The sequence below is a fragment of the Staurois parvus genome, unplaced genomic scaffold, assembly GCF_062004578.1.
Source record: "Staurois parvus isolate SC_StPar_1 unplaced genomic scaffold, SC_StPar_1.0 ptg000335l, whole genome shotgun sequence".
Lineage (NCBI taxonomy): Eukaryota > Metazoa > Chordata > Amphibia > Anura > Ranidae > Staurois > Staurois parvus.
In genome coordinates this window covers 534,231-552,804 of record NW_028318131.1, presented here as the reverse complement: position 1 = coordinate 552,804, position 18,574 = coordinate 534,231, and the positions used below count along the sequence as shown (strand labels likewise).

At 43.4% G+C, this 18,574-nt stretch overlaps 1 protein-coding gene across 2 annotated transcripts in view; it reads right to left on the bottom strand.

The window, feature by feature from the left end:
• Positions 1 to 82: 82 nt before the first annotated feature.
• The window catches only part of IP6K2 (inositol hexakisphosphate kinase 2), a 75,999-nt gene continuing 57,507 nt past the window's right edge, over positions 83 to 18,574 (bottom strand). For both annotated transcript variants that reach the window (XM_089684069.1, XM_089684068.1), the window contains 4 exons: positions 16,337 to 16,562; positions 12,744 to 12,916; positions 10,254 to 10,429; positions 83 to 4,487 (listed from right to left, as the gene is read on the bottom strand). In XM_089684069.1, the coding sequence (XP_089540195.1) occupies positions 3,975 to 4,487; positions 10,254 to 10,429; positions 12,744 to 12,916; positions 16,337 to 16,562 (1,088 nt within the window). In that variant the 3' untranslated portion in view covers positions 83 to 3,974. The remainder of the gene's footprint in view (positions 4,488 to 10,253; positions 10,430 to 12,743; positions 12,917 to 16,336; positions 16,563 to 18,574) is intronic.

Genomic DNA, 18,574 nt, shown 5'->3' with positions numbered 1-18,574 from the left:
TACAGTTGAATTTAAAATTTGTGTAATAAATAAAGAGTGGAATTTTTTCCTTGGAAGAGAAGACACAGCCTCCACAAGATCGTTACAAGTCATAGAAGATATTTATTTACTATTCCATGAACACAAAATGTATCCATTGCTTACTGATTGACAACGACGGGTCTCTCCAAACAGCATTCCCTGAAGACAGGAATAGAGACAACGTACCAACTCCCTGCAGGCATCTGAGGAAGCCATTTAAGAAGGAAAATAGAATATTCCTGGGAAAGCGGCCAATAGATTTGCCAGGAACCTGTGACATCACAGAGGGCTTAGGCCACGTTCTCAAGAAAAATTGTCCCACACCAGAAAATGCAACCTTTTCCTTCAAGGCAACAAACTGATCTTAATTGCTGGATGTTGCTGTTGGTAGTTTGACTGGTTGGCATGGAAGTTGCTGTTAAACAACATCTGTTCAGGCTCTCCCAGATCTCTATTCTTGTCCTCGGGAACTGCGATTGTGCTCGCTGGTTAGAATATCAGATGGTGACCAGATACAGGTTATATCAGATGGTGACCAGATACAGGTTATATCAGATGGTGATCAGATACAGGTTATATCATCAGTTGGTGACCAGATACAGGTTGGAATATCAGCTGGTGACCAGATACAGGTTAGATCATCAGATGGTGACCACATCAAGGTTATATCAGATAGTGACCAGATACAGGTTACATCATCAGTTGGTGACCAGATACAGGTTAGATCATCAGATGGTGACCAGATACAAGTTGGAATATCAGCTGGTGACCAGATACAGGTTAGATCATCAGATGTTGACCACATAAAGGTTAGATCAGATACAGGTTGGAATATCAGCTGGTGACCAGATACAGGTTAGATCATCAGATGTTGACCACATAAAGGTTAGATCAGATGGTGACCAGATACAGGTTGCAATATCAGCTGGTGGCCAGATACAGGTTGGAATATCAGCTGGTAGCCAGATACAGGTTGGAATATCAGCTGGTGGCCAGATACAGGTTGGAATATCAGCTGGTGACCAGATACAGGTTGGAATATCAGCTGGTGACCAGATACAGGTTGGAATATCAGCTGGTGACCAGATACAGGTTGGAATATCAGACGGTGGCCAGATACAGGTTGGAATATCACCTGGTGACCAGATACATTCTCATATATATTGCTTAGAAAACCTCTATGCAAACCCAGCTCTGGAATTGAGACACACCTAGGGCTAAGCACCACCTATTTATTTTTTCTCTACAAGGCATGATGGTCAAAAGTCCCTAAATTTTCAAATTCCACAGAAGCTTTGCCATCGAGCAAGAAATGATCTGATTAGTCTGTAACCAAAACTGAACCGTGTGTATTACAGCAATATATAGACATAAAGAAAACACAAAATCGGCAGAACTAAACCCGGTCTGATGGCTCTTCAACAGAAAACACCTTTAGAGTGCCATGTAATGCTTTAGAGCACGGGTGTCAAACTGGCTGCCCTCCAGCTGTAGCAAAAAAAAGACTCATCATGCCTCTAGTCCCATCACGTCCCATCATGCCTCTACCTTGGAGAGTCATACTTGTAACTGTCAGTCTTGCAATTCTTCATGGGACTTGTAGTTTGGCAACAGCTGGAGGGCCATCAGTTTGACACCCGTGCTTAGAGTGTGTCTAAACCCAAAACCAAAAATGTCAGATCGTACAGCTTACCAGTCCTGACATGTGGCATCTGCCTTTGTTTTCTTGTTGCCAGGCCAACAACATTTTCTGCAAGTACAGAAAAATAGCAGAAGATCCTTGATGGAGATCCAGTGGTGTAACTTCTGAAAGCTCAAGCAATGTTAGCCTTCCGCCCCTGGTTCACACTGCTGCGACTTACAACACATAGGGGCTTATTTACTAAAGCTGGAAAGTGCAAAATCTCACTGCTGCATAGAAACCAATCAGCTTCCAGGTTTTATTACCAAAGCGTAATTGAGCAAGCTGAGGTTAGAAGCGAATTGGTCTCTATGCAGAACTGAGCCCCATTATGCACTCTCCAGCTTTAGTAAATAAACCCCATAAAGTCGCACGACTAGTCAAAACACATTCATTTCAATGGGCGCCATCTTAATCAATGCGACTCAAGTCAACAATAGCAACAATAAAAGTTTCCTGCGCTACTTTTCTGTGACTTGAGTGCCGTAGACTGCAATATTATTTCACGAAAGGTGCGAGAAAGTCCCACGACTTTGGGATCACAGCAGTGTGAACCGAGCCTCCAAGCTATCTTTTGTGACCTACCCAACTGCTCAGCCCTATGTTAAGGAGATGAGGAAAGGGGGAGGTGGGTTGTATTCCAAATCAGGAGAAGAGCCTAGAGTGACACCGCTGCTCCTTTATAGAGTACAGTGAATGAGCATTGTCACCCTAGGGCAGGAAGTGGGTTTTACTGGCAGGATCACCGGGTGAAAATAAAGAAACTGAATGCAACCACCTCATCTAAGGAGTGGGAAGCTGCCACAGATGACATTTTCGGTTTTTTTGGGCTTAGGCACGCTTTAAGTAGACGTAGGCCTGTAAACATGCGAGGTTCCATTTTTCACCAGCACCATCACTGGACGGAAAATGCCTGAAAAAGCCTTCTTTCACAGATCGGTGCAGACCGTGTCACCCAGAAAAGCAGAAACGGATTGCTTGTTGGTGAAGGTGCAACTTGGGCAGTTCTTTTTTCAGGCATTTTCAACCATGAAACCCATCGATGATGGAGCCTGTTCACAGGACAAAATGGCGGCCTCCAATGTATATAAGCGCTTGACCACTTTAAAAAGGAACCTGTCACCAAAGCAAGAGACTAGTATTTAAAGCCTCATATGGATGCCGCCATTTTTTTTTTTACTCACAGCCTGCACCATAGTATTTTAAGTGACTTATTCATCGCATTGCTTTTCCAGAGCTAGAATCTGCCATAAACGAGAAGAGCTTCCATTAGGGGCTTTTCACACAGCCATCTTGCCAATTCCCTTTAAAGCACAGATACCCGTTCAATGTCAGCAAAGTATGTTTTTTTTGTTTTTTAATTATGATTTTCTGCTGATCCCCTTAACAAACACATATCACAAAATAGTATTTGGTTTAATGATCTCTTCAAAGAAGCAAAAAAAATAAAATAAAAAGTGCAAATGACATGGAACGCATTTATGGTAAACTTCAAGGCTTAATCAGAGGAACATATCAATTCGATTCACACTGAAAAGCGGGCCTCGGCCCGGCGCAGTTGGCATTTCGTATTTGCGTGCGATTCAAAAGGCACATATGTTCATGAAGTTACATCATGTTCCACTGCTATTGTAACTTGGGCTCGGGGCCCAATAAATAGAAGTATTAGATTACAATGCTACACCAGGCAACAATATCCAATACAGATTCATATTTTTTTGTGTGTTTTCATTAGCTTTCTGTATGCAATAATGGATATTCTGGCATATAAATTGTAGTTCAGGCAAACGTTATAGCCTCGGTTATGTAACAGAGGGCCAAGCATAATGTTAAATAGAGTCCATTTGATTTCCACGGCTGGTGGCTGCAACACGACAAACTCAAAAGGGGTGAAAAGAGAAAAAAAAAAGGGGGGGAGGGGAGAAAAAAAAGGGGGCATGGTGGAGAGGGAAAAAAGGGGGGGGTTGGGAATAAAAAAAAAGAGGAAATTTATTGAAAAAATATATACACACAGGTGTAACAGAGGTATTTGAATCATCAAATATGGAATGTTTTAGAAATATTTAAAATAAATAAGTATAACAATATTAACCGGTGCTCTGTCCAGCACAGCTAAGTAAATGCCCTCTTTTGTTTTGTTTTTTTTTGGACAAGTCTTCGCACGGGTCACACCCATGGATCCCTGTCATGATTTCGACCACCACATAGTGGCCGTCGTTTTGGAATCAACATAGTTATAGTGCTTCAGTACGAAACGTAGTTCTTGAGTCTTTTATTCTCCGTTTTCGTCTCTTATTTCTTTAATAATGGCTATTAAATTTTGGAGTCCGAAAATGTAGCCGGTGTCCTGGCCTTCGTGTACGACGCTGTCTTCCCTGTAAAATTTGCAGGTGGTGTGAGCAAAGTCTATCATCCGCACGTCGGCCGTGCCGACGCTGTGTTTATTACTAGAAGGTTTGTAGGCGTAGGCTCCTGCCGATTCATCCGAAGACTCCTCGGAGAGGTCCTCCAGATCTTCGGGGTCTGAGTCCATGGACACTTCCTGTAACTCCTTCCCATCGTAGATGATGAGAAGGGAGCTGGAATAAAACCGGTAAGACTCCTGTTTTTCTAAAACCATTTTGAGTTCTGTCAGTTTTTTAAGGACAGGGTCAATCAGTTCCCGGCGAAGGTTTTTGCCGTTGTGAAAAAACTGGTAAAGTGCTTCTTTAAAACCCTGAACCGAAAGCTTCCTGCCGTGGTATTTGTTCATAAACATTAGTTGCCCCGTACCGGCTTGATAGACCTGAAAGGAGAGCGGGAGAACAAGGGCATTAGGTGGGCCATCTGGATTATTCCAAGTGTATTATTATTATACAGGATTTATATCGCACCAACAGTTTGCTCAGCACTTTACAATATAACGGGAAACAATACAGTTCAATACAAGAGGGTTGGGAGGGCCCTGATCCTTGGAGCTTACAATCTAGGAACATTAACAAATCTAAGTAACATTTCATGACGAGGCTCTTGTGAAAAATGTTAAAAGTGTTTTGCAAGGTTTTCAAAATCTAGGCCGATTCCCAAAATGCTTCCATTTCCTAGCCCAAGTTAACCAGTTGCCGACCCGCTCACAGTAAATATACTGCAGGCAGGCATGGTAACATACATGTACATTGCTAGCCTTCCTCCAGGTTTGGGGCATGTGTGTTCCCTGCCGATCTGTGCTGTGATTGGCCACAGCACGAGCCTGATAGGCAAGGATGTTGGCTGTATACCTGATCAGCTGTGGCCAATCGCAGAACAGAGTCCTGTTTTCACAAACACACAGGACTTTGTACACAGACAGTGATCTGGATGTTTTTTCTTCCTGAAAAGCAAGGAGGAGAAAAGAAAAAAAAAAGAAAAAACAAAACAAAAAAAAAGAAAAGAAAAAACAACAACAAAAAAAAGGAGGAAAAAAAACAAAAAACAAAACAAAAAGAAAAAAGAAACAAAAACAAAAAAAAAGAAAAGAAAACAAAAAAAAACAGCCAGATCTGTAAAAGCAGCACGCATTACACTTGTTAGGCACACAGTTAACCCCTTCTTGATGTTAACTTTTCCAGCCAGTGTCATTAGCACAGTATTATCAATGATCACTGTATTAGTGTCACTGGCAACATCAGTGTCAGTCAGTGTGTACTTCCCAGCCAGTGTCTGTTAGCACCAGATTGCTTGCCACATTATCACAACCCCACCGCTATTACCAGTATAGTGTCATAGCTGCGTAAAATATACAGCATAGTTTGTAGACGCTATACCTTTCACACAAACCAATTAATATACACATTGGATTTTTTTTTTATTTTACCAAAGACATGTTAGCAGAATATATTTCAGACTAGAAATTGTATTTATTTTTTTAATTGGATATGTTCTATAACAAAGTAGAAAATAATGTTTTGGGGTTTTTTTTCCTCCAAATTTTCATCTTTTCTCGTTTATATAAAAAATAATAAATAAAATAAAAAACCTAGTGGTGATCAAATACCACCAACCTTTTTTTTCTCTACTTATTTGAAAAAATTATATACATTTCAATTGTGTACAGTGTTGTATGACTCTGCAATTGTCAGTTAAAGGGGCGCAGTGATGAATAGCAACAAATGCCCTTGTCATGAAGAAGGTAAAACCTTCTAGAGCTCAAGCTGTTAAACCCTTTTTTCTGAGGTTAATGAAAGCGAACTTACGAGTTCTTTCGCATATACTTAAATTCAATCGCTAAAAATTCATACAAGCTTTACCACGTTAATGTCGTTTCAAACGTCACTTCACATTTCTTTTAAAACGTAGCTTTGGCAGCACAGTGGCTAAATGGTTAGCACTCCCGCCTAGCAGTACTAGGGGTCGTTGGTTCGGATCAAACCACAGCACCACCTGCCTGAAGTTTGCATGTTCTCCCTGTGCCTGCGTGGGTTTCCTCCGGGTACTCCAGTTTCCTCCCACACTCCAAAGACATGCTGGTAGGTTAATTGGCTCCTGTCTAAATTGTCCCTAGTATGTGTATGTATGAATGTGAGTTAGGGACCTTAGATTGTACGCCCCTTGAGGGTTAGGGACCTTAGATTGTACGCCCCTTGAGGGTTAGGGACCTTAGATTGTACGCCCCTTGAGGGTTAGGGACCTTAGATTGTACGCCCCTTGAGGGTTAGGGACTGATGTGAATGTACAATATATATGTAAAGTGCTGCGTAAATTGACGGCGCTATATAAGTACCTGAAATAAATAAAAATAATGCCTGGTGATGATCCTGCCATGAGGGTTCTTGTTCAGTCACTTCCTGTCAGTGGGTGACAACAGTCTCCCAATTGTGCTCCTCATCTCTGTAAAACATACAATGGACAGGGGCATGCCAACACATGTTGGGCAGGCAGGGTCATTTATTACTAGAAGGAAACCAGTCCAGAGTCATGGTGTGCAGCTGTCACTGGAGTGCATATCAAGAAGTGTCTGAAAAAGGCTTGAGGGGATCGGCGCCAGAGATGTAACAAAAGGAACATTTATAAAGACAGTATGGGGGAAAAAAAAGCACAGCAATTCGTTAAGACACACGGTGCTTTAGCAAACGATATGTCGCACTTTGAAAGGAACCTGTCTAGAAAAAAGAACTGATGATAGCTGCCACCACTGACATCTAATTATATGAACTCTGGGGTTGTCATCTTCCGAGTAATATTGCGGAAGATGAGGAGGTTGTTTCATTTCTATGTGCTGTTTAGTGAGAGGCAGATCATGGACTAAAGTGCCAAGAACAAGCCCAGTTGCTCAATACATGGGAACATTTTGTATCCAGCATTAATGGCTTCCCAAACTGTTATATTAAATATGAAATGAGGAGGCCAGCCGGTGTTTACACAGGGCTTAGACAATTCCACTCCGTGGAGTCTGCTATTCTCCTGGCTGTCACTCCCGGTGCACAATGTCCAAACACAACCAGTAATTTTGCTATGATGTCCTCCCAGGGATGAGAAGGGTTATAATCAACCCTTTCATGTTGCACGATCAAATCATTCTGCTCCTAATGAGAGATAAACAGGGTGCCTATTTCGGTTTCCCATAGCTAACTGGCTTAAAGGAAATACAAATAGATTTCATATAAAACTAGCCATGATTTCCCACCGGAGATTAATATGACGGACATTATTAAGGCAATAAGAAAATACAATTCCCATGCTTTCCGCAAAGGCCGATCGTTCATCAACATTAATCCTGATCTTCATTTAGATTGGCTGTACAACAGCCCCAGCCTTACTCTGGAAATGCAGCTTTCCTCTCTAGAAAGAACACAGAGCAGTGGTCTCCAAACTGCGGCCCAGGGGTCGTATGTTGCCCTTGGTTTTCCTTCATCTGGCCCTTGGGGCACTAATCTACCAACTGACAATGTTGATGAGGCACTATTCCTCACATTGATACCAACAATGGGGCATTATTCCTTCCATTCAAACCAATGATCGGGCACGATTTCTTTCTTTCAAACTAATGATCAGCACTATTCCTTCCTTTCAAACCAATGGTCGGGCATGATTTCCTCCTTTCAATCAATGATCGGGCACTATTCCTTCCTTTCAAACCAATGATTGGGCACTATTCCTTCCTTTCAACCAATGATCAGCACTATTCCTTCCTTTCAAACCAATGATTGGGCACAATTCCTTCCATTCAAACCAATGAGCAGCACTATTCCTTCCATTCAAACCAATGATCGGCACTATTCCTTCCATTCAAACCAATGATCGGCACTATTCTTTCCATTCAAACCAATGATCGGGCACGATTTCCTCCTTTCAAACCAATGATCAGTACTATTCCTTTCAAACCAATGATTGGGCACTATTCCTTCCATTCAAACCAATGAGCGGGCACGATTTCCTCCTTTCAAACCAATGATCGGCACTATTCCTTCCATACAAACCAATGAGCAGCACTATTCCTTCCATTCAAACCAATGAGCAGCACTATTCCTTCCATTCAAACGAATAATCGGCACTATTCCTTCCATTCAAACCAATGATCGGGCACGATTTCTTCCTTTCAAACCAATGATTGGACACGATTTCTTCCTTTTGAACCAATGATCGGGCATGATTTCCTCCCATTCAAACCAATGATCAGCGCTATTCCTTCCTTTCAAACCAATGATCGGCACTATTCCTTCCTTTCAAACCAATAATAGAGCATTGTTTATGCTCACTGATGCCGGAGCATCTTCTACTCCCACTGGTCACAGTGTGGCCCCCCTAAAGTCTGAAGGATTGTAGACTGGCCCTTGCTTAGAAAGTTTGAAGACCCCTAACAGAGGATTATTTACTAAAACTGGAGTGTGCAAAATGTGGCAGCAACCAATCAGCTTCCAGGTTTTCTTAACAAAGTTTAACTGAACAAGCTGAAGTTAAAAGCCGATTGACTGCCATGCACAGCTGCACCAGATTCTGAGTGCTCCAGTTTTTATTTTATTTTTTTTAAGCAAATCCACCCCATAGGGTGTAACATTCACCAATATTCAGTGCAAATGATCTGTAATTTATAACACATGCACCAGGAAAGATTCACATGTAATGAATGTTTGGTGAATGTCACATATAAAGCTTTATAAATATATAATGTTTTATGGGACTGCTATGTGTCTGACAGGCATATGGATGTAGACTTGTAAACAAAGCAATACAAAAACTTTCACGTGTTCTATACCTTCTCTCACTGCACTAAAAAAATGTGTTTTTGTTGATGCCTAAAATATTTCCCAGATGCAGACAGCAATAAGAACCAAAAAAGTTCTAACTCCACCCATCCAAAAAGTTTTGGCTGGCGTTAGGTTTAAAGCAGGACTTCAAAGAAAGACAGACAGCCAAGTAGAGTATACTCATCAGCCTCTTTCATACGGGCATATGCCCATGTGAGGGCCAGGTTTGCCCGCCTGGGGATGCACAGATGCTTCATACATCTCCGTGTAGACAGTACCATTCATGTCAATCAGGAAAGCTTGATTTCGGGATCACACACCCATACAGATGGGAGCGGTGGCGGTTTCCCCGCACTGGATACACAGGTGTGTTGTGCAGGCAGTCCCATTCAAGTCAGTAAAAATACAGCCACTGCCCCAATTTGAAAGCCATGTGGGTGCAGGCCCCCAAACCGCAGACAATGTGTATTCAGGCATCTGCACACACAGATGTCAAGTTGGGAGCAGCAACTGAGCCCTTGCAGCCACTGCGCCCCAGCTGACATGAATGAGAGTACCTGCATGGGGATGCATGGAACACCTGTGCATCCTCATGTGGAGGGGTTGCAAACACAACCCTTGCATGGGCATACACTTTGGTATGCCTGTTCGAAGGAGGCCTTATAGTTTATGTTTGCTGAGCAATCATTGATGGTGGTAGGCATAGAGGTGTGGCAAGCACAGAGATCAGCAATTTGCAAAAGCAATGATCACATTTCCCTAGTGTAATAAAAAAAAAAGGATATGAAAATGCTTAAAATAGAATCTCTCTAGCTCCCCTCATCACCTCCCATGCTCGCCTCCAGGACTTCTCCAGAGCCTCTCCCATCCTCTGGAACTCCCTACCACAGCATGTTCGGTCAGCCCCCACCCTGTCTGCCTTCAGGCGATCTTTGAAAACTCACTTCTTCAGGGAAGCCTACCCCACCTCCACCTAAGAACTGTATTTGAATCACCTCCACCAGATCATCCCCCGCAGCTATCACCTTTTGTATCACCTCCCCCTTCCTTTAGATTGTAAGCTCCATGAGCGAGCCGGGCCCTCCTATTCCTTCTGTACTGAAATGTATTGTAATTGTACTGTCTCCCTTATATTGTAAAGTGCTGAGCAAACTGTTGGCGCTATATAAATCCTGTATAATAATATCATGAAGGATCGGCCAATGAAAAATCCCAGCATACTCGGTGGTCATCCTAGAACGCTGCTTCAAGATCACAGGAAGACCCCCGACTAACAATATGCTAGAACAGACAGTCAGTAAGGGATTGTCTTTATGTGAACAAAGTAAACTGCTTTTTTGCAAACTCACCTGCATCCCACAAACACGGACCCCGATTATTGCAGATGTGCTTTGCTGACACTTCTGGATCTGGTTTGCTTTCTTCTCCTCCGATGCGTCGTCCCCGTGCTGCCGCGTGCCCATCTTCAGGTCGAGAACGCATGGCACTTGATACCGACATGTCAGGTTTTCCAATAAGATGAATTCTAATTAGTTAAGGAACACACAGAACTTTTATCCTCGTAAATCACGACTACCTTACGTCCTGAACCATAACCTAAAGGAAGTTATTTTACTACAATCACTGCTTAGGCAGAGTCAGCCTGAATTATATACTTACAAAGCAATATATTCTAGATAAGCTATCATTTAAAACACATTTGTTGGGTACGGATTCCTTCCGCTAAGAAGAAAATCGAAAAAGAAGTGTTCAAAGAAAATCTTTTATGTGGCAATAATGCAGATTACTGATACTCGGAGTATGCATACAAAGGCGCATTTGTTCTCCGGTTGGAAATAAATCTGGCTATTATAAGAACAGTAAACAACAAAGTCTTTTATACTCCAGTGTTACAACACTTTCAAAAAGGGATTAACAACTTCCACTCTATGGATTTTATGCCAGAAGGTCTGTTGGCAACTGGCTGCAGCTTTGTGTATGTCCAGACGAGACTCAGACCCCTGTCACCTGTCATTGGCATTACCAGAAGCTTGAAACTCAAAGTTACAAAAAGACACAGGCATCTTAGTACAAGATGAGAGCATTGGAAGTGACGCCAGGCATTTACAGCTAATCAGCTTTCACTTCCCAGTACAAGTCTAATCACCAGACTGCTTAAGATATGATAAACGGAGATTAAACTGGCTAGAGAGTCACCTTTGCTGAAGGGTGCAAACTCTGCTACGTGCAGGACACAGAGCGAACAGTGAGAGAGTGCAAAAGGCGGGGAAAACTGGCTGACGCTCAAGTAGTCAATTGGCTAACAGGAACTCTCTCAGGTATTACAAAGAGCAAATATCAACAGTATGCACTATACCTTCCACTGTGCTTCAGCAGCCACGGTCTAGATCAGTGGTCTCCAAACTGTGGCCCTTTGCTTGCCTTTATTCGGCCCTTGGGGCACTATTCCTTCCACTGACACCAAAGATGGGACACTATTCTTTCCACTGACACCAGCAATTTGGTACTATTCCTCCCATTGCCAGCAATGATGGGGCACTATTGCTCCCACTGCCACCAACGATGGGGCACCATTCTTCCAAATGACACAAACGATGGGGCACCATTCTTCCAAATGACACAAACGATGGGGCACCATTCTTCCAAATGACACCAATGGTAGGGAACTATACCTCCTCATGACACCAACGATGGGAGACTATTCCTCTCACTGACACCAACGATGGGAGGCGATTCCTCCCACTGACATCAACGATGGGAGGCGATTCCTCCCACGGACATCAACGATGGGAGACAATTCCTCCAACTGACACCAATGGTAGGGCACTATACCTCCTCATGACACCAACGATGGGAGACTATTTCCCCTTACTGACACCAATGATGGGAGACTATTCATCCCACTGACACCGAAGGGAGACAATTCCACCCACTGATACCAACGATGGGAGACGATTCCTCCAACTGAATGGTAGGGCACTACACCTACTCATGACAACATTGATGGGAGACGATTCCTCCCACTGACACCAACGATGGGAGACGATTCCTCCCACTGACACCAACGATGGGAGACGATTCCTCCCACTGACACCAACGATGGGAGACGATTCCTCCCACTGACACCAACGATGGGAGACGATTCCTCCCACTGACACCAACGATGGGAGACGATTCCTCCCACTGACACCAACGATGGGAGACGATTCCTCCCACTGACACCAACGATGGGAGACGATTCCTCCCACTGACACCAACGATGGGAGACGATTCCTCCCACTGACACCAACGATGGGAGACGATTCCTCCCACTGACACCAACGATGGGAGACGATTCCTCCCACTGACACCAACGATGGGAGACGATTCCTCCCACTGACACCAACGATGGGAGACGATTCCTCCCACTGACACCAACGATGGGAGACGATTCCTCCCACTGACACCAACGATGGGAGACGATTCCTCCCACTGACACCAACGATGGGAGACTGCAATCAGCAGCATTAGGCATTGTGCATGCTCCTTCGGCTGATAGACAGCCCAACATCCAATACAAGGAGTACACACGGCAAGCTGACAACGCTGTTAATTACAAGGCAGTGGCTGAAAAAGATGTGCTGTTACTGACAGGATCTCCAGGCAAGAAACTTTAAAACAGACTCACAAAAATGTATTTGCTTTAGAACACTGTATACAACGAGACATGATGCCAACCATCTATACACCGAGGGTGAGGATCAGGAGGATATGTTTAATATGAAGCTAAGTCAATTGCAGAGGGGCAGGACATCAAGAGTAACAGTAAGAAATTGGTTCACATTGGTAGAAAAGGATACTGTATTGGTTCCTGTGTTTGGCGTTTTCCTTCATTCGCTGGAGCTGTTGCTGGTGACATTTCATACTCCAAGGATTGTGCTTAAATTGTGAACTAACATTCCCTTTCTTCTCCACACTATAATATAAGACTTCAGATTTCTTTAACCATTCAAACTCTTCTTCCAGCATGTGGCTGTAAAGAAAAAGAAAACACAGACATTTGTAGGATAAAGTCGCAACTTATTTTCTGCTATTAGCCTGGCTCATAGAAGACGTAGATAATACGCCTTACTGCAAAATAATGTGTAATATACAAATGTAATTTATGGTTTCGCTAAGGGCAGAAAAATGTTATTCAAAAAACGTATGTGAATGATACTAATTAGATATTAGAACAATTTTATTACTCCAGCCGTATCTAAGCTACAAGTCTCTAGGAGATGTCTGAAGTCAGCAGACAGAAGAGTTTTCTAGGAACTTGCGATCAACATCACCTGGAGTGCTGGCCCATGAAACCATGTCAGTATCTACATCAACTGGGGTGCTGGCCCATGAAACCATGTAAGTCTCTGCATCAACTGGGGTGCTGGCCCAGGAAACCATGTCAGCCTCTGCATCAACTGGGGTGCTGGCCCAGGAAACCATGTCAGCCTCTGCATCAACTGGGGTGCTGGCCCATGAAACCATGTCAGTATCTACATCCCCTGGAGTGCTGGGCCATGAAACCATGTCAGCCTCTGCATCAACTGGGGTGCTGGCCCATGAAACCATGTAAGTCTCTGCATCAACTGGGGTGCTGGCCCAGGAAACCATGTCAGCCTCTGCATCAACTGGGGTGCTGGCCCAGGAAACCATGTCAGCATCTACATCCCCTGGAGTGCTGGGCCATGAAACCATGTCAGCCTCTGCATCAACTGGGGTGCTGGCCTATGAAACCATGTCAGCATCTACATCAACTGGGGTGCTGGCCCATGAAACCATGTCAGCCTCTGCATCAACTGGGGTGCTGGCCCAGGAAACCATGTCAGTATCTACATCCCCTGGAGTGCTGGGCCATGAAACCATGTCAGCCTCTGCATCAACTGGGGTGCTGGCCCATGAAACCATGTCAGCCTCTGCATCAACTGGGGTGCTGGCCTATGAAACCATGTCAGCATCTACATCAACTGGGGTGCTGGCCCATGAAACCATGTCAGCCTCTGCATCCCCTGGAGTGCTGGCCCATGAAACCATGTCAGCCTCTGCATCAACTGGGGTGCTGGCCCATGAAACCATGTCAGCCTCTGCATCAACTGGGGTGCTGGCCCATGAAACCATGTCAGTATCTACATCAACTGGGGTGCTGGCCCATGAAACCATGTCAGCCTCTGCATCCCCTGGAGTGGTGGCCCATGAAACCATGTCAGCATATACTTCACCTGGGGTGCCGGCCTATGAAACCATGTCAGTATCTGCATCAACTGGGGTGCTGGCCCATGAAACCATGTCAGCATCTACATCAACTGGGGTGCTGGCCCATGAAACCATGTCAGCATCTACATCAACTGGGGTGCTGGCCCATGAAACCACATCAGTATCTACATCAACTGGGGTGCTGGCCCATGAAACCATGTCAGCATCTACATCAACTGGGGTGCTGGCCCATGAAACCATGTCAGCATCTATATCAACTGGGGTGCTGGCCCATGAGACCATATTAGCATATACTTCACCTGGGGTGCCAGACCATGAATCCATCTTCATATATACATTACCTGAGGTGCCACACTGAGACCATCTGAACATATACATCACTTGGGACACTGGACCATGAAACCATCTCAGCATAAACATCTGCTTGGGTGGTGGATTATGAATCTCTCTCAGAATGTACATCACCTGGGGTGCAGGACTATGGAACCCTCTCAGCATATACATCACCCCGGGGTACTAAACCATGACGCCATCTTAACATATACACCACCTGGGGTGGCTGGTCAAGAAACCATCTCATCATATACATCACCTGGGGTGCAGGACCATGGATCTCCTCTCAGCATATACATCCCCTGGAGTGGCGGACCATGACACCATCTTAACATATACACCACCTAGGGTGGAAGGTCATGAAACCATCTCAGGATGTACATCGTGGGTGGAAGGTCACGAAACCATCTCAGGATGTACATCGCCTGGGGTGGCAGACCAAGCAACCATCTCAGCATAGACCGCACCTGGGTACAGGACCATGGATCTCCTCTCAGCATATACATCACCTGGAGTGATGGACCATGACACCATCTTAACATATACAACACCTAGGGTGGTGGGTCATGGAACTATCTCAGAATTTACATCACTTGGGGTGGCAGATCATGGAATTCCTCTCAGCATATACAACACCTGGGGTGTCAGACCATGAAACCCTCTCAGTATATGCAGAGTATCCAGAAAATACTAATCCACAGCAATCAATTACTCATCATTCATGGATGAACTCTGAAACTTAAACCAACTGGCTGCTAATGAGCACTGCCTTATTCAATAGGCATATCTCACAGCATTGCTACTTTCCCTGTTAAGTTATAACATTCCATTTAGATGTCAATTAACACCAGGCTATAGCAAGAGGTTAGCATTACCTTTTAACCACATGCAGTCACATTATGAAAACAGTCCACCCAAAAGTGATTTTTTAGTTTTTTGGTAGACTTTAAACCACCTGACAATTTTTTTTTTACAACTCCCTTTGACTCTATTGTTGAAATCTTCCAAGTCTGCGAGTGTTCCCATTATGAGGAACGCCAACTATTCCCTTTGTTTTTCTTATTGATTTGACATTAATAAGAAAAGGAGCAAAAGGGTTGGTGGGGTCACCCAAAATTCCCAGGTGGACGGAACAGATGCATATTACAGATGCATATTACGGTGGGGAAATCCCACTGCTGGAATTCCCAAGGCATATAGGAAGCAAGGCCAACACAGCAAAACACTTTTCTCCTGCGTTGGGAATGGACTCCGTGGAACTAATAAGGATGTTCTGAAACATGCACTGCTTGCTGCCCTCAACAGACCGAGGTGGTCCAACTTCACTGAATGCAAATAGAAAAACAAAAGAGGGCGCACCGACCTAGTGCATTATCGTTTAAAATATTTATTGAAAAAACAAAGTATTACACTCACAATGGACATAAAACACAGGCATATCACACCGAACAAGATATTTGATCCAAACAGCATCTGAGTCCATACGATGGAACCCTGGATGACCAACTGGCTAACGCGTTTCGAGGACACAGCCTCTTCCTCAGAGCCCTCTTCCTTGGATCAAATATCTTGTTTGGTGTGATATGCCTGTGTTTTTATGTCCATTGTATGATACTTTGTTTTTTCAATAAATATTTTAAATGATAATGCACTAGGTCGGTGCACCCTCTTTTGTTTTTCTATTTGCATTCAGTGAAGTTGGACCACCTCGGTCTGTTGAGGGCAGCAGGTTGGTGTGCCCTCTTTTATTTTTCTATTTGCATATAGGAAGCAAGGGGCTGATTAGCTTACCAAGCTATAACTAAAAAATCATTTTTGGGAAAACGCTCTCTTCAAAAACTAAAAAGGACTGCTTCCACGGGCTCACCTCTTGATTTTTTCCTCCTTACGGTGCTGTCGAACTCTTTCCTTGGTAAGGTTGTCGTTCTCAAGAAGAAGGGCCTTCTTGTTAGACCACCTGAGCACTTTACTTTTTGGCTCACTGCAGTCTGAAAAGTCTACGTTTTCTAGGTTGTCTTGGTCCCGGTTTAAGGGATAGGCTATTAGGCATAAATTGCCATCTTCGTCCTCTTCGAAGCTCACCGACACCACACCTGCAGGGGCACAGAGGAGGGCACATTTAGAGAACAAAGTGGAAAGCGAAGCTCAACATGACAAAAGGTTTACAATGACAGCTGTTTGTGTCTTACCCAATCCTTAGCATTTATCCTGTCACAGGCCCAACCTGATCTGCCAACCTAGCAGATATCAAAAGCGGCTAAACACAGAAAACACCCGACACAGAAGAGACAGCATAATTCAAAAGGCACAATTGCTATAATGGAAGCAGTATCCTATTAAAATCCCCAACAAAAGCACAACACTGACAAAATAATAACAGGAGACAATTTCCATTTATGAAAATATTTATTGAAGTAAAATAAATATTCTTTTTTATTGGTAGCATGTGAAATAAGATGTAAAACAAAACTTTATTTACATCTTGCAGCGAAACACTACATGTGTTTCATATGCATTGCAGCAAAGCGAGAGTAAAAAAAATAAAAAAAAGGCATTCAATGTCACAAAACTATGAAGGGATCAAAGCATTCAATTAGGAGATGTGCAAGCAGAGCAAAATAAAAAAAACGAAGGGGGGGAAAGACAAACAATACAGCGAAATCTACCCTAAAATGCATCAGAGTCACCATAGCTTATAAACTTTCTTTATAGTATTAGTGAAAAAATTCAGCGTCTTTATTTGTAGCGGTATTAAAACTGGGACACACAAAGCAAAAACTTAATTTCATCTGTGGTGAACTCTTCTATAAAAAAAAATAAAGCACCGTTTTGCTTAGTAAAGTCTTTAGTGCACTTTTTTTTTTTTTTTTTTTTAAATTTAATAGTCTTTTAGCCATTCAGCTGTTTTCCAGGAGTGCCATAAAAGTCCTCAATAGTCCTGAACTGTCCCTTTTTTTTTTTTTTTTTTTTTTGGTCCTAGTATCTGAATCTTGGTGTCGCTCGTTTCCCTCAGGGCAGGCGGACCTGGGACTAAAACAGGAGAGCTGGGGACAACAGCGGTCTGCTTTCAAGCACAAATGGAAGGGCTAAGGGTAAAAAAAAATAAAAGTAGACGCCAGCTAGCAAACAGCTTTATATCCAAGAAAAGTTAGGACTGTGCGGAGCCGTTTGCCCACCCTCCACCATATCACAAACTAGAACACCAGGAAAAGAAAAAGAAAAAAAAGAAAAAAAAGGAAAGATAACAGAAAAAAAAACACACACACACAGCTTGTAAGATTTTACGGTAACATTTCAAAGTCGTGGCTGCTTACCCGTGTGTTTGTTAGGCGGGACGATTGCAATGAATAGTTCAGTAACTCAATACCTGTACCCCTTTGTTTACCTGTTCATGTGCCACCTTCAAAATACAGGAATGTACGGCTGGTAAGGTCACCCAGCAGCATTGTGTAGAGAATATTAGGGGGTGGGGGGGGGGAGGAATGGCCCATATCCCAAAACTCTGAATCACCTGCAATTAATTTTATTACTCGGGAACAAAGAATACTGACTCTGGAACGCAAAGCCCTCGAAGCGGGAACTCCACTTGCTTACTTGAGGTGACTCATTCCGAGAGTTTACTGCGATCCTTTAATCCAAAAATAAATTTTCATTTCCTCTGAAAGGGAAAGTATGTAGAAGGTACAGGAAATACTCAGCCTGTGTAGCTCCTTTTCTTTTTTTACCTTAACAGTTTAAGCAAACTCAAGTAAATCGATCTTTAAAAAAAAAAAAAAAAGTGAATTTTTTCCACCGAAAACCAACCTCTTTTCCGTAGCCAGAGAAGAAAAGTAGGAGAGAGAGAGAAAAGGAATAAAAAAAAAAAGGCAGAGTCGACAGGACCAGGTTGCTTTAAAACGCTGGTCTCCTGAGGTTTCACTTACCCACCGGAGTCTAAGGGAGACACAGGGCCGCAAGCACAGCTGTCTAAACTCTAAAGCTTTTTAGCCAGCCAAGAGACCCAATCGTTATCTCCAACACACGCATCACAGCCTGCCCCTAACAAAATCAAAATATATGGAAAAAAAAAAAAATATATATATATAGAAAAATCATTCCCAAAAAC